Below are 18265 nucleotides of genomic sequence, written 5' to 3' on the forward strand. Positions count from 1 at the left end.
AGGGGGTGGGGTGAACAAAACCTAGCAGGTGCAATCAAATTAAACCCCATAAATTCAAACCAATACGTTTAACTGACAAAGTTTAGTGTGCACTATTTATCTCAGATCTTAACAGTCTACCTCCACCCTTCGCCACTGTTAAGTATAATAGATCTTTATATATAATACGATAGCGGCTAGCTTTTAGATTATTCCATATCCATGTATAGTGTCATACACAAATTGAAAAACAATAGGTATGTGTATTTGCCAGACCCAGGATTCGAACCTGGGACCCACGACGTTATAGACTGATGCCTTAGCCGTGCGGCCATCGTATATATATATAAGATATAATCTGTTACAATAAAAAAATCTGTGTGTGTACTTATGTACGCGCGTTAGAAGTTATACTTCTTTGGCGTAACAAAACAAAAACAAAACTTGTGATAACCTAAATTCTTCGACTGGCTCTTAATTATCTTGTTAAATTACACACTCAAGAAAATGGGCCGGTTATCGGAGCGCCGTTATTTTATTTCTATACACTTTAACGTATATTACTAAATAATTATATAATTATTTCTCGTTGTTTTATTTTTAAATTAATGACTGTCACTCTGACGTTTAATCGTTTGTTTACGTAAGGAATTGCAAATGGACGACAATAATAAATTGAACGGAACAATTGAGTGTTTCACAAGCATAGTGAACCGAGACTATTCTGGTTATTTTTGGGCAAGCTAGGTTCAAACATACCTACTATTTGAGTATTTCTAATTCTGTAAGGGTGTGATTGCAATTCCGAAGTGTTATTTAGAGTATATTTAAGTTATTGTGTAAGGGAAATCATACCCTTACAGAATAATAAATACTCAAAAATTATGTTTGAACCTAGCTTACTCAAAAATAACCAGAATGGACTTGGTTCACTATGCTTGTGAAACACTCAATTCTACTATCAAACTTGCGTTTGTATATAGCTGACTAATTCGCAGCTAACTTCATACTGTCGGGCACTTTCGTAACGGTGTGCGCGCGCAATTCTCAATTTCACTCTCTACCAAACATCCCAAAGAAAGAACTTCAAAAATTTACTTCCACATTTTCTATCTACTTGTATAAAAAAAGCTTCCAGCGCATCTCAAAGTATAGTCTCGATTGCGATCGGTGCACGAATGCAAAAAGTTTAGGAAGCATTCGGATAAGTTAATCTCTTGTGCGGTTTTATCCTGCCCCAGCCATCGGTAATTGTCCGAATTCTGTTTTGCATCCGTTCCAAACCGAATGGATAAGTGAGTTTGCCATTAGGCTCAGGGCCACTCGGGATCGAATACCTAATCATAGCGCCTATGCCCGTCTGACATTCGGAATAATTATAAAGCCATATCAGACCGCTTCATCATGAATTGAGATTGTGTCGGTTAATTTATCGGACCGTCAGTCTTAACTGGAATATTGAAGAAAATTGATGTTATGAAACAGGGAATAAATATTTCCGTACGTTAATTTAAATTATATTTATTTTATTAGAGTTGAGTTGGTTAGAGTCATAGAGCGGAATTCAGAAACATTTGTCATAACTAAAATTTCCTTAGCAGAAAACACTAAGCAGAAACATTGTCCTTAGTTAAGATCATTTATATTGAAAATATTACCATATTTAAAAATTCTCTTTCCTATAGTTTAGGTAAATTATTTTATAATCGTTAAACGATGACAAAAAATGACAACTGCATTTTATAAATGCAATAACTATAAATAAATATTAATATTTAATTATAATACTCTTATGTTTCCGTTATCAGTCATTATACGTGATTCCACAGGCACCGTAAGATATTTTTTTAACATGGTAACACTAGCGTCAAGTGTCATTCTTCACCTGGCATTTTGTATTTCTGCGGGCTGGCGTATAAAAGTAAAATAATATTCTGCAAGTACATGCCAAACGAATTAACACTATCAATATCCATATTGAGATACATTGTTAAATAAATTTGAGTGTATGGACTGTTTTATAGACATGCAAATTTATTTTGGCAGCAGCTGTCAGTGGTAAATGGTAATACAGAAGGGGGCGTGTTCATAACAAAAGTAGTATATGGTTAAGGATTCCTTATCTCTATACTCAGGATTGTCTATAGTTAAGTCATGCTTTTCGGCGACTTATCCTTAGGATCGAAATCTTAAATTGTGCATTCCGCTCATAACTCACATATTCAAAAAATTGTGTTTTGAGATAATCGCAAAAACCCACCAGAGCACTGTTTTTTGTAATTAGAAGAAAGGTGTTGAACTCCCTTGAATATTAATGAGTGAGTGAGTCGATTTACATTATTTTTTTTTAAATATAATAATATAATATCTACTCCTTAAGCTGCACAGCACACTATGAGAGATAGAGATCCCTGATTGGATAGAAAGGCCTTGATGACATAACTCATATCATTATTCATTGAAAAATATGAGTTATGACACCAACAGTCAACTTTGTCAACGATTTTAACATGGCTTAAAATGACTTTTGATAACCAATTATTTTTCTTTATGTATATAGATTAATGCATTTAGAATCACTTGGTATATTTTATTAAAAAATGACAAAATTGCGAAATGTGAGTAAAGTTATCACTCTAGACGAATCATATATAATTATACACTTAGAGTAGCACAACTTGGTATAGAGAGGTGCATGCTGGGCATAACGCGAAAGAACAAAAAGAGGAATGAGTGGATAAGGAAGCAGACAAGGGTTTGCAATGTGATAGAGTTCATTAAAAGCCTCAAATGGAGATGGGCTGGACACATAGCTCAAAGAAGAGACAATCTCTGGACAAATTTAGTTATCCAGTAGTGGCCAAGAAGTACAAAACGTCCGCAAGGTAGACCTAGAGGCCGCTGGATCGATAAAATCATAAAGTTCTGCGGAAGTACGTGGCAACGTTACGCACAGGACCGAGAGAAGTGGAATCAGCTTGGAGAGGCCTTCATCCAGCAGTGGATAGATTCAGGCCGATGATGATGATGATTATGATATAGTTATACATCGGAGTGGTTACAATGCTGGAATTCAATTCGATATACTTAAATAAAAAGGATTTCGATTTTATTTAAAAAAATATTTTAAAACTATGAATTAATAAAAAAATCTTTAATTTTCGAAAATTCATTTCATAAAAATATCCATAACATAACTTGCAATAATAAAATGAATTTATTCCAAGAACACCCATAATATAATAAAAATTCTAATGGATTAAAGTTTTGTATCTGCTATCTTCCCTGACAATGCCGAAAGGCGAAACCCGGGTCACATAAAACTACTCAAATGGAATAGTACAAAACTTGAATACATTATAATTTAAATTCAAATTCCATCAAGTACCTTCGGTCGATAGTATTAATATCATAATATAATAGTTTTTTTAATGATAAGTATATCTTTGAATATAATATATTTGTTTTTAATCTTTTACACTATATGATTTGATTATTAAATACGCTTTCTTGAAATTTAAAAAAGTTCAATATGTTGTGCATACCGAAATTAAATTTGATACAAATAGAAAGAATCAAATGAAACATATTTTTGTTTTTTATTAAATTCAATTTAAATACATTAAAACTACGATTATTTAATTTTACAATTATATTATCTCATATAGAATAAAACGTTATATCTACCGGAAAATTATCAGCAAATTCTGGTAGAGTTGAAGACTTTTCATTATCAGCCTTCAAGCAAATAATTAAAAATGAGATCATTTCAGAAATCTTTTTTTACTGTGTTATATTATTATCAAGCATAATTTTGGATGTTTTATTTATTTTTTTAATTTTATCTCTTATGGCTATTTGCGCTGGGTTTGCTTATTTTTTTTAAAACTAACTGACCTAACCTAACCTAACATCATTATTATGTACCGACTATGACTAATTAGTACGTATGCACTATGTTTTCCTATCTCTATAGACTAACTATTTCCAAAAGTCACCCTTTCCCACTATATCATTGTACCATACGTATCTGTTTTGCTCTCGTGTGTCATCATCATCAGCCTGAATATATCCACTGCTGGATGAAGGCCTCTTCAAGTTGCTTCCACTTCTCTCGGTCCTGTGCATTGCGTTGCCACGTACTTCCACAGAACTTTATCATTTCATCGATCCAGCGGCCTCTAGGTCTACCTTGTGGACGTTTTGTACTTCTTGGATACCACTGGATGACTGATTTGTCCAACGATTGTCTCTTCTTCGAGCTATGTGTCCAGCCCATCTCCATTTAAGGCTTTTAATAAACTCTATTACATCGCAAACCCTTGTCTGCTTCCTTATCCACTCATTCCTCTTTTTGTCCTTTCGCGTTATGCCCAGCATGCACCTCTCCATACCACGTTGTGCTACTCTGAGTTTCTGGATCTCTCTTTTACTTAGGGTCCATGTTTCACACGCATATGTCATCACGGGAAGCACACACTGGTTGAACACTTTGCGCTTTAGGCACAGTTTAAGGTCACTTTTGAATATATTATTCAGGTGTAATATTTACTCATGTGTAATCATTCTAAAATATGTTTACATAGTTTTCTCAAAAATGGTTATTCTGTCGATAGGAAAATAAATGTAGTTATAGTAATAATGTAATTATATGTCTATTCTGATGTAAAATTCTTCGTCTAGTTTGTATCGCTACTGTAAAATCCTCCGTTTTTTGTCGATTGAAATAATAATATTTATGGAGCGTTTTAAAAAAAGGAATCATTATTTGCGCGCAAACAGCTGATTGGATTTTTTTACAGGGAAATAAAACGCTGCCTTCAGAATCGTTCGCATTGAAGTCGTAAATCGTGATAAAAATATACGATTGGCACTATAACAACAATACTTTTCTACTATGATAGTTACGATTCTGCTATTTTCTAGTAGGGTGACTGTAGTTTTAATCATAAAAATGGAAACAAAATGTAACTCCTCATAATATAGAATCAAAGACGTTATTGAAATTCTTAAGTCCTCTACTAATTATTAACACTCAACAGTAGCCGGTTTAGGGAGGGTCCCGACAAAACCACCCGAACCAAAACCGCCCAGACATTAACCACCTAAACAATTTAGAAATGAGACAATTTTTATTTTTACAAATAAAAAAACATACGAATAAAAACATACAAAAAAACAATATAAATTATTTAAAATTAAATTTCAATATTGTGTGCTAACCTTCTTAATTATTCTAAATTAGAAATACTACAAAACAAAGGCATTAACCAAGTGTTAATAGCTTATGATTTTAAGCTCTACTAACAGCTGCAATGGATTAAATCTCAAATTACCATTAATAAACAAAATTAACGTAAGTAGTATGTAAATTTATATCGATACGCATGTCTAAAACAAAAAAAGCACTTGTTTTATAATATATGTTTGTATTTTTGCGGGTGGTTTTGTCTAGGCGGTTTTGTGCCGCTAGATTTCAAAATCAGCCAAGTCCATAATAGATGAATAGGAGAAAAACAGTTTTTTGTTTTCTCAAAAATACAGTCACAGGGGTGAAACTTTATATTATTTCGAGTATAGACTATTTAAAATTAATAAATTACACATTTTGATAATGCAGAAATGTTAGAAAGCAGTAGTTCTTCAGCAATTCAGAAAATTTTAAAAAAATACCTAAAGGTGGACTTGGCTGATTTTGAAATGTAGCGACACATTTGTCCGGGCGGTATTGACAAGCACTGGTACGGGCGCATTTGGTTTGATGGCAATGTCCGGGCGGTTTTGTCGGGGTGCCAATAATAACAACGCTTCTCTTTCCTCTCCAATTATTATTAAATATAGCAGTGATGACAGATAATAATATTAGTGGTGTATTGTTTTGTGTTCAAGTACGTATCTGTTTGAGTGGTTTTGTTATCTTGGCCCTTTTGATGTTAGTTGCAGGGATTCTGTTATGATTGGGTAATATTTTATACTAGTGATAAATATGCACTATTTTAAGATTTCGATATAAATTAATATTGTATGACTGGTTTCAACTATTTGGAGACTCACTTTTAAATCTTCTAATAAAAAAACAAATCTCCTTCTTCTTATTGTGCCATCCCCTAGCGGAGGTCGGCCACCATCAAGGCGATCTTATCTTTGTCGTCTGCTACCCGGAACAGTTCAGTGGAGCTGCACTCGTACCAATCACGGAGGTTCTTAAGCCACGAAATGCGGCGCCGTCCTCTGCTACGCTTTCCATTGATCTTTCCTTGAATGACAAGTTGGGGAATGCTGTATTTTTGTCCTCTCATAATGTGGCCGAGGTACTGTAGTTTCCTAGTTTTGATACTACGTAGAACTTCTCGGTCTTTTCTCATTCGATTGATAACTTCAACATTTCGTCGCTTTAGGATTGGTTTATCGAATAGACCAAATGTCAAATGTTCAGGAGACGAAAAACAAATGTCATTATCCCATATTTAAATACATGGAGGTATTTAAATTGTTGTTTTTACAGCATATGAATGCTGTATTTATTACAAAGTAATTTAAAGAAAAGGATGGTTCTGGTCCATTTAAATACAAAAAATCATTCTGCATTAAAAAGTTGATTTCGACAAAAACGGATATTCAACAAACCAATCCTATAGCGACGATTTGTCACCCGGTCAGTCCAATGAATTTTGAGGATGCGTCTATACAGCCACATCTCGAAAGCTTTAAGTCTCCGTGACATCTCTTGGTTTAGCGTCCATACTTCCATACCATAGAAAAGAATTGGGAGATCATAACAACGTGCCATACGCAGTCTCAGACCTAGGTTAAGATCTCGATTGCTAAGGAGGCGTCTCATTTTGAGAAAGGCGCTCCTTGCGATCTCAATTCTAGTTTTTATTTCCTGAAACTGGTCCCATTTCTCATTGGCCCATGTACCTAAATATTTATAATGGGTCATACGTTCGATTGGTTCGCTGTTAATGACAAAATTTGTGTTGGTGTCTGGTGTTGGTGGTGGTTAATGGCAAAAAAACAAATGAATTACCTAAATGAAAAAAACACTACTTTTGTATATCAGGAAGGGTCACGACTTGGAGTTATAAGTATTCAGTTTAAATTTAATTAAATATCATATAATAGTTCTGAAGAAAAGATTATAGGTTGAACTGTCTGCATAAACAAATCAAATATTATAAAATTAATTAGATAATTTTAAAAACATTATAATGGAGATGAAATTACATTATTACTACATAAATTTTGAATTTAATTAATAACTCTACCTATGATTATTCTTAGATCACTCGGATAATTCATTAATGTCTTGTCTAAACCCCACTATATTGATTTTTGACACGACTTTCACTTCGATGTATATGCTCTCGAATTGACATACATTTGAATTGGACCATTACCCACTGAAGAAGAAAGCCGATACATTACACGACTGGTCCTACTTTTCGCCCCTCCCGTTGTCTATGGATGACCTGTCATTGCCTATAGAGTGCTCATACTGACGCGTCTGTTGTGTTCACTTGTTGGAGTATTCTTTCAGATTGTTTTAAAGTATCTTGGAGACCTTGGAGTTCATCTGATTTAGTGATTATGTGTTATTAATAATTGTAAGTGAGGAAGTGTAACCAATAACTTATTTATACTCTTCAGTCATTATAGAATACCAAACTCTGCTTGCCAGTTTTTTTTTATCAATAAATAGTATGGTAGTGGACCACTCGTTGGTTGTGCACAAAGTTATGATCAGGCTTTATTAATCTAAAGATGGCGGTGATTGGATACATTAGAAATCTACTTTATATTTTCAAAGATTTGTCATGTTTAAAATTATGTTTCTATACCTACACTTCAGTGGTTTTCTCGACATTTAAACTTGCATCGTAGATATAATGTTACTTATAAGTTATAATTACAAAATTTAATTAAAAAACTAATACACACATATATATATGTGTGTATTAGTTTTAAATAATCACACGTAACACAAAATTGCATATTTCTATGTGTATAATATTCTGTATAGAATGGCTCATTTCTATAATATAAATATACAGAAGTATTGTTATTTTATTCACAAAAATATACTTACATATAATATTTTGACCGTGTCTTGTTATGGATAATTTTGTCTGCGAAAGCAACGGAAAATGAGTCTTAAAAAATGGAAAATGAGTTGAATTTATGCCAAATTAACCATAGCACTTATTTTTTATCAGTGAGAACAAGGGCGAGCATACAATTTCCCGTATAAATTGGTACAAAACTGAACCTTCTTTTGGTTCTCCTAAAAAATAGTGATCCTTTTCCATTTGTAAACAGAATTTTCATTTTTTAACGGTTTTAACAGCAACATACCAATGTTGACACAAATGCAATTTCTCATTAATTTGTGTTTACCCTACTTTTGACTCGCTAACTTTGGTAAAAGGCAATTTTTATTTTTACGTATTTCGCATTCGATACGGTATTGTTCGGAAAACGGAAGCTTTGTGTTACTCAGACTTTATTTTTTCGTTAAAAACAATTTCCTTTTACATACAAACAATTCAACTGAATCTAAATAAAAAAAATAACCATTACCAGTTGCGAGAGAAGCGTTACTTTGAATAAATTTTACATTCAGAATTGTTTTACTAAAGTAGTTACAGATTTACAGCCTCCATTTCATTCGTCGATATTAGAGTCTTTTTTTAAATATAGAATAACAGAATAATACAATGACAATTTTAAGATGTAATAATGAAGCTATTCGGGAAAAATGTAAACTTTAAACTAGATAGATTCGTATGAATAAACTATTAAATTGTATTATTCAGCGAATAATTCACAAGATTTGAGAATGTGACATTATTTATTGAACATTTATATAATTTAAAACACCTCTTACATATTATGTATACTTACTAGAAAAAACTTATTGAAAAAAATACTACTAGTATTTTTTAGTAGGTACCTACCTATATACGAGTATTATATTTACCTACCGATATTTATTTTTTAGTGATACATTATATATTCCGTTTTTTAAATTCTATATTATTGTTTAATTTGTATTTTTTTTAAATTATTGTTGTTTTTTTATTTGATTTCTTTTGTATAAAACTATTTTTTGCTTTGTTTTTTCTCTAACTGATTACTTGTACTTTTTATTCTAAATGCCATGTTGTGAACGTCCTGAATTAATAATTTGTCATGTACTCAACGTGTCTTTTTTAAATAAATAAATAAACAAATATCTAAGTTTCAAATTACATAATAATTATGTATGTAACATTTTCATAGCATACTCATACAATATAGACGTGCTGTTATTTTATAAATTTTTGAAAACCCAAGGGCAGACATTTTTGGAAAATAATATAATATTATATCAATCTTTTATAAAGTTTATGTTTATAATATTATAAGTGTTTCTCAAAATAACTTTTATTATTTTTGTTATTAAAAAGATCCGGCAAAAAATCACCAGAATAATAATTATTACACAAAATATTGCCAGTAGTAAAAATAACATTTTACATGAAAAAATTTGGCAGGTAGGTGTATTAATTTATGAAATCTAAGAAACTGACAGTAATTTTGCTTGTTGCTTTCGCGAGCTGTTCAATCTCCATAATATAACATAATCGCCTCAAGGTACGAAATAAAAATTATATGAAAATATGTACTGAGAAACTGGCAAGTGTTGTCTGCGGTATATTGCTGGCAATACAGCCAGAGGCGGGAATTTAATAAGGTCGGAAAACTGCGCGGGAAAACCTACTGTGTGGAATAGGGGGTTTTAATCTGCGGGTTGTGGATGATATGATACTATGATAATTGTAGTATGGACCAGAATAAATTTCTATAATATTATTTAATATGTACTTACGGATTATCTAACCATGTGTTAGTAATCGTAAGTAGTTACTGAATTGTTTTCACACTTAGACGAAAACACTTGTACAAAGTAAATTTGTCGAAAGCAACAGTCCGATACATAAAAGGCTGAGAAGTATTTAAACCGAATGGAATTTTTATTAATCAGTACTTCCCCGGTTCGGTGAATCAATTGGAATCCTGTGAATATATCGCAGGTACAACAAATTTCGGTTGAGTAACCACATTGAGCGCCTAGCCAATATAACCGGACTCTTGTTACAGATCTTCTCTTCTTGGTCGCACACTTATGACTGATGATCGTGACCACTTTTTAATTTTGCCATCCTTTGAGCAACCAAGACTTTCCATCCTTCTCGATCTTCCGTTTCTTTCAGGGCAGAATGAATGGTACTGAAATAGTCAGCTCTTTTACTTGGTCGCTCCAGCGCGCAGACGTTCTTCCTCTGCTTCGCCATCCCTGGAGGCCATCCAAAACCACCAGTCTCTCCAGGTTGTCCGGTCCGCGCCGGACAAAATATCCAAGAAACTGCAGAATTTGTCTCAGATATATTGTCGAGAGCCGTTCTTTTAACTGCAGTCCCTGGATGATTGACTGGTTTGTCCTATGTTGCGTACAAAAAATACGAAGCATTCGGCGCCAACACCACATATATCATACAATAAAGTGACGTCCGTGGGGGTAGGCAGATTGAGCGTCGCTTGGGGGCGGCAGTCACTTGAAGGGCGGCAAATCGAGGAGAATCATTAGTTATATCATATAGAAATATGTACCTAATCTTAGTAAGTACCTAATAATGACAATATCCTTCGATTAAAAAAATCAGCTCATCGGCTGGAAACAAAATGTATTAAGAATTAACATGTAAGGTTTAACTTTAACAGGACTGTATTTTTTGTTGATTTCGCGATGTCTAGTTTACTTCCATTGTCCTTGGAAGTCACGTCCTTGATTACCAGCAATGAGACGTGCAGTTTTGCAATTATATTTTGAATTATAGGTACTTACCTAGCTCGCGTGTTTTTAAAGTTGTCAGGTGTATTTTTTAATGTATCTGAAACCGTGGACTCGCAATATTATTTATTGAACTAGAAGATGGCATTTAAATTGGATTTAGTGGTATATATTTTGTTACTAATGTATCCATACAACACATTTCTTAAATATTGGGGCCATGTAGGTAAGGATGGTAAAAAATACTGTATAAAAATGGGGCGGCATTTTAGCGCTGCCTAGGGGCGGCATTTTGTCTAGGGACGTCACTGATAAAATCAACTACGTATGTATGTTAAATACCTGTTTAAACAATTGTCTAAAAAATGAATCTAATAAAGTATTTTAATAAGATCAAATCATTAATTATTAATTTTAGACTAATTATACCAGCCTGGTGAAACCGTGATATTATAACAATGTCAAAGCTAACAAAAAATACTTATATGTACATTATGATCCGCTTAGAAGTGACAATATTAATTATGAATCCCTAAGTGTTCGCGATGCCATAGTTTTGTGTATCCATAATATGTATTGTAAAATCCAATTGCACGTAATTTACGATTAAGCGAATTCCTAATGCTTGCAATATTCGCTGCGCACACTTTTACGACCGCGGTAGCACGTTAGCAGCCCCTGAACACATACGACCATTGTGCAATTTTAAAGAATCTATATCATTTTTACGGCAGTGAAAATTATTTCGTAATGCTGTGACAAAATTACATTTCCTGCTCCGGAACGTGTCTACGATATTAGGGTGCGTAGTAATGTGACAATAGTTAAACTTTATATGTATTTTCAAAAGTTTTTCTAATTCTGTATAGATACTCGAAATAAACAGAGCATTGGAGTGGAGCTCGGAGCAGGAGCACGGAGCAGTGGAGCAATGGGATTTTACTCGGAGCAGGAGCGAAAAGTTGTAGTGCTCCACTGCTCCTGATGTTTTTTTTTATTATTATTAAATTTTTGCCCTAAAATTAATTCTAAGTGAGAGGAGGTATATAATAAAAGACGATTTTCAGTCGGAAATTTTATTAAACACGATTAATAATGAAGATGACTAATAATAAACCTTATTTTAAAAGTACCTACTTATTTTTTCATTTTTTTAACATATATAACTAAAACACATATTAAAACTTTTTACCCGGAGCAGAGCTGGAGCGAAGCAACTCAAAAAAGGATCTGCTCCAACCCTCTGGAAAGAAATGCTATGATTTTTACATATTATTTATTACTTACAGTACATTCATATTTTCGGGGATTTTTATTTAGTGTGCCACGGAACAAATTCTCCCCCCCCCCCCCCCCCCCCCCAGGTAAAAAAAAGTTTGGCTGGCACTATAATGGATGAACTCATAAATTTCGGTCGATGTACATGGCAGCAAAGAACTAGGGACTGAGAAGATTGAAATGAGCTATGGGGAGACTTCATCCAGCAGTGGATTGACAGCATTAAAACCCATTAGAATGTCTGTTTGCCCCACTGTTATCGTATAACTCGAATATTTTGTATACGATACGTATTTCGCAGTGAGTAGGTATATATCATAAAGATTCCAGGGATCTCAGAAATAATAGGAACTGAAATACCTAACGAGTGTGGAGAAGCAGGCAACCGATCTCGAGCGTCGAAAAATACGGGATAAACTTAAATGTCATACATCAAATACTGCTCTTGGTGTATGCATTGACGTTCATTCAATATTGGTGTATTTAAGGTTGCAGCACACACTATTGCACGTCCATAATGCGTAGTTCATTTTCGTAGGATACTCACATATTCAAAACCCTCCGTTAAAATGTATTGTATTTGAATATAGCCTATCGGAATTATGTTTATTAATCTTTCGGGATAAATAACTCAATCCCTGTCAGCATATTGTACGGCGATATTAAATAACTGGCGCAATTATAAATTCCTTAATATCCATTTGCCGTAGTGTCCAATTATGGCAAACTCAGTAAATAGCTAACTGCAATTATAATTTCCGCAGTAACCTGTTTTCCACATAGTCAGCCATATCCAATGACGTAAATTCCATATAAAGTAGCTGACTCAATTATAATAATTGTATCCTAAATATTCTTTCTAATATACTATTTTGATTGTGAGTACGTCAATAAATAGCGGATAATAATTCATTGGACATGTCACTCGAATATAAGTTCCCGGTCTGTTAGTATCTTAGTCTATGTATCGCTCCACACAATATCTCATTCTACCGAGATTCGGACCTCGGAATAGTATCATAAGTATTATAACATATTATGTTATAATACTTATTAATTACAGTAGTTATTAACTACTGTAATATACTATTGTACCGACTGTATACGCTGCAAATAAAACTAGCTTCTCCATCCATCGGAGCAACCACAAAATCTCGACTTCCTCATCCACAACACCATGACTCCCACAAATCTGTTATGTAGAAGGTACCTATGAAATTTTGAAATAACATCACCGCATTGGGTATAAAAAAGTAATAAATTGAAAGTTAAATAAGATTTTTTTTAATAAGAAAAAATCGGGATTTCCGTAAATGTATTGCACCTAAATACATACGGCTTATTAGGATCGGTATATTGGTTTTTCATTCGAATTCCCCGCGAAAACCTTTTTCGACTTCCGGTCGCGCGGAGTTCAAACAAAATAATATAGAAAAGAACTAAATGGTTTTTGCTTTGTTTCAGGGAGCGCTGAAGGATCCCGTCAAACAACGTCACAATCGAGGTCGACCTTCCCCCCGAACAGGGGCGGAAATATACGAGTCTGGCGGTATTCAATATGTCCAATGGAATTATTGGCCCAGAAGTAAGTTTGAAACAATGATCGTCCTTTAATTGATTGTCCAAATCCTGAATGGCACGTCGGCTTGAAGAAATTGCAAAATTTCTGGAAGTATAGGACAATACTTTCAAACCTTTTCGCATCACGACACATTTACTCTTATACATAGTCCAGTGGCGAATGGTGAAGGAAGACTGTTAAGTTCTGACATACAAATAATGCATACTAAACTTTGTCACTCAAACGTATTTGTTTTCATTGAACTAACCTACGATATGTACCTAGATAGCGTTTCTTATTTTTAAAAAATCAATTAAACCATGCCTAATCCAAGCTATATAAAAATCTCAATATTTAATAATTGAGTTAGCATTTACTTGGTAGAATTCCATTTTACAAGAAATGAAAATATAATTAATATTAAATTCTACAGGTTTTTAAAAAGGTTTGTCGATAGCTATTTCGGTTGTAACACCATTATCAGTTATTAGTATAATACTAATAATATTTTAATTGATTAATAATGTCAATAAATAACCAAAGCACTCGAACACTGTACTTTCGATAAATTTTGATATCCATTAAAAACCTACTTAGTGTTTTCAAAGTATTAATAATAAGTATACAAAGTCATAATATTGTTGGAACGAATAAGAAAATGTATTCTGTCTCTATCTATACGTATAGTATTTAAGCAAAGGCAAACGGCCTATCTGAATAGTCTTGATAATGGTGTTACAACCGAAATAGCTATCGACAAACCTTTTTAAAAACCTGTAGAATTTAATTTTAATTATATTTTCATTTCTTCTAAATATTTAAAATTATACATTACACTATACATAGTTTTAGATATTTTATAGATAGAATAATATTTTTTATCGATTATGGTTTGGCGTGCTTAACAAATTAAAAAAAAAAATAACCAACACCATCTATAATAAATAATATGTATTTTTAATTCAACGAAAAATGTGCACAATTTTGGTTGGACCGCCCATATCATACCTAAACTATTATGGTTTGGTTTAGGCATGGTTTAATTGAATTTTAAAAACTAACCAGAACCATCTACAATTTTCAAGTTCAATACAAACAAATAAGTATGACTGATATTTTGTATGCACTATTCATGTCAAATCTTAACAACCTACCTCAACCCCCCGCCACAGTTACATTTTTTTTTCTTTTTTAGTTCATTTATGGTGTTAACTGTCAATAATTTTTGGTGTAAATACATTGATCAAAATAAAACACAATATGTAATTAGTGTTTATTTGTTAACTTCATCGTCAACAGTTGACAATGTCCCTCTGAAGCGGAAAAAACCGGTCCTGATTGTTATTAAACTAAGTAGAACAAGTACTACATATTGTGTTTTCTTTTAATTAGTAGATACAATTCTTTACAATGAACATTTACTATAATCTTATGATTTTTGAAGAATCCAATTTTATTATGTACCTACCTACTTGACATGTAGGTACTCGAATTGATATATTTGCTTAAATCAATTATTACTAAGTCCTTGCCCAGGTGGCTTATGTCCCACCGCGCTTTACGCTCGAGTACCAAAAATGTGCTCCGCCCATACAGCGCGTTTCATTTGGCAGTAAACAAGCTAGGTGACGTAACTGATTTTTAAATCGGCATAAAAAACAAACGCGAGTGCGAGAAGAAAGACTAACCAAGTCCTTTGAGATTTTAAATGTCGTGATAACTGGCAAGATGTATTCTTGCCATTCTACAACCTAGATGGTGTAATTTATTTTTAAATGGTTATAAAACTGTCGTTTCTAGCTCTAAACTGTCTAAACGGTCGTAATTCATTTTTGAATGGCCATAAAAACGCCGCGTTGTCGAAAGTCCGTCGATCGCTTGCGCTTGCATGTGGACTGCTCAATGAGGTCACATGTACTTGGAATGTGCGCGAGATTTCACGCACGAGTCAAATCGCGCCATCTGGACAAGGCCTAAGCCCAACTTTTAAGCGGTTTTTTTTATTCTTTCAGGAATACGCAGCTAAAAAATGAAATTGAAAATCCTGAATCCACCAAAATGATTCGAATATACGACGATGATCGAGGTGAAATTTTCGTCTGTAAAATATCCAACCACAAAGAGATCAATAGGCGAAAACGAAATATTAAAGGTAAGAAAAACAGATTATCATAAGCAAAATATGGCAACACTGTGAGAGTGGCACTTGCCAAGGTGAAGCCGCGAATTTCTGAACTGGTCTCTGAAAGGCAACAGCAGAAGTCGTAGAAGCAGTAAATATTCATTATGTTTTTGTTTTTGTGTGAAAATCATGTTTTAATGGTTTTGTTCTTTGAACACAGTGATGTTGATGCACGGTTCATTTTGTGCACCAGTAAAATATATAAGTACCTGTTTTGAATTTGAAAAAAATCATATTTCATTTTTCCAATTAAGGAGGGTTCGGTGAATGCGCATATGAAACTGGTGGGGGTCAGTACCTCCAACAAGGTTAAGAACCACTGCCATAGAGGTTGATTGGATAATAAGCATTCATATTATAATGCTTTTACTAAAGAGGTCTACTGATATGGTCTATTTTATAGTAGACCAGTAGGAGTCCGCCCCTCATCAGTGAGTTTCATGATTAGAAAAGTAGTTCAACTACATCTATGTTTATTTTCAATTATATCTTTAAACTGTCACTGAGGAATCTATTAGTGTAGACTTCAGATCGATAGTGTGATCATTAACAAACATTAATATTTTTTTAAATTAACGTTGTATAGAGAACATATTATTATTATATGTGTAGTACCGAACCGCCCCAAATTATATTAGACGTTATTTCCATCGCATTAACACCTATGTACATACTGAATTTCAAGTCTGAGTATATAAAATTGATCTTCCTTTTGATTGGTGGAAAATGAAGTACTTACCTCAGTTTAAACGTAAATAATGTAAGAAATCACTCGCATGAATTATAGACGGATCGATAGCGTAGAGGCCAAAGCACTCACTTGGAAAGTGAAAGACGAGAGTTTGAGTCACACTTGGTCTGTTTTTTTTTTCTAGAATTTTTTCTAATATAGGTACTTATACAAGGACAAAGTTCTAATAGGAAATCATGTCTAAAGAATGGCAGATGAGGAGATGAAAACGGTAGACTTCCAACAAAGTAGATTAAAAATATATATTATAAATTCATTTCACATACTTTGCAGTGGTGAATATAGTGACAACGTAGAAATTCATTATTGTTGATCCAAATCTTACACCTAATAAGACAGGTATTGATGTTATTTTTCAATGAGTATTTGAATTCAGAGTTTGAATTTAATTAGCTACAAGTTTGGTTAAAATACTCCAAGATCCATACCAAATTTTAAAGAAAATAGAAAAAAACCATTGAGTGCATTTTCATTATCTCAGCCACTCTCTATATCTAATGCTATATAAAGGCTTAATCTTTCACTGCCACGTATCTACTTATTATCTCACACATCCCGTGGACTCTCACTATATCTTGGGTAGGGATTCCAATCCCGGAATCCCGAGCTATTTTCGATACCTATGAATCCCGGAATTGATAAACATAATCCTGAAACTTTCGGGATTGATTTTTTTTATCAATTTTTATGGAAAATAAAATAAAAACGAAAATATAACAGAAAAAATACTTTTAATAACAAATAACTACATTAGAAATAAACTGAGTTTGAATAAAGTTTGATTTATATATATGTGTAAGTTGTCAATTCATTTTATTTTTTCATATAAATTAATAAAAATGAGAAAGATTGGAAAAAACAATGCTTAGCACTATTAACAAAGTAATTCCGACATGATCTCACACGTTTTACGGCAGTTTCATATTTGGCTGACTAATTAGATTTATGAAGCGGAAAGGCCATAAGTAGGTACACCATGATTTTCTTTACTATTTTAAATCTCGCTAACCCATTCAAAAACAGCAATCTCATATTAAATTCACATTATTATTTATATTACAATATTATTTACTCCATTAAACTTATGTATTTCCAAGATTGAACGTATACAATATTAACAATAAATGTCTTAAATAAAATTATACTAGATTTATTTTTGACCGATTTTATCAATGTTATTTGTAAATATAAAAATTTTATATTAACAATGGAAAAAAATGCCAATCCCGGGATTGTCAAATTGTAATCCCGAAATCCCGGGATCAGAATTTTGGCTCGGGATTGGATTCCCTAATCTTGGGTTTTACGTTGTAAGTACTATATTCCAATTAATAAAATGTGTTGTTTTTTTTCAGGAACTCCCCCAGAGGTGATGTACACATTCATAGAGCAGGCAGTCCAGCCAGGCGCCCACATATCTCTGAAGTGTTCAGCGTCGGGAGATCCCCCGCCGAGATTCGATTGGCTGCTCGACACCCAATTTCTTTCCTCATCGCCTCAAAGGTGAGAATGAAATATACAGTAAAAACATAATAACAAATAATTTTCCCCCTGTGTTCGTGTAGTATGCTGTTGTGTAATGTCTATATTATTAAGCACAGTACTTAGGTATATACGAGTATACCCAACACATATCGTTGAAATGCGTACAAGAAAACTGAATTAGGTAACCACACTAAT

General features: G+C 33.2%; 2 protein-coding genes across 2 annotated transcripts in view; both read left to right on the top strand.

The window, feature by feature from the left end:
• The window catches only part of LOC147071479 (putative phospholipase B-like 2), a 157346-nt gene that overhangs the window by 59992 nt on the left and 79089 nt on the right, over positions 1 to 18265 (top strand). The gene's annotated exons all lie outside the window — the stretch shown is intronic.
• LOC147071480 (cell adhesion molecule Dscam2-like) overlaps positions 16773 to 18265 on the top strand; it is a 49445-nt gene continuing 47952 nt past the window's right edge. Inside the window, exons 1-2 of the mRNA XM_085947958.1 lie at positions 16773 to 16812; positions 17941 to 18088. Of these exons, the coding sequence (XP_085804084.1) occupies positions 16773 to 16812; positions 17941 to 18088 (188 nt within the window). The remainder of the gene's footprint in view (positions 16813 to 17940; positions 18089 to 18265) is intronic.

This window comes from Rhyacophila brunnea, unplaced genomic scaffold (assembly GCF_057557595.1).
Source record: "Rhyacophila brunnea isolate RB1 unplaced genomic scaffold, BYU_Rbru_1.0 scaffold_20, whole genome shotgun sequence".
Lineage (NCBI taxonomy): Eukaryota > Metazoa > Arthropoda > Insecta > Trichoptera > Rhyacophilidae > Rhyacophila > Rhyacophila brunnea.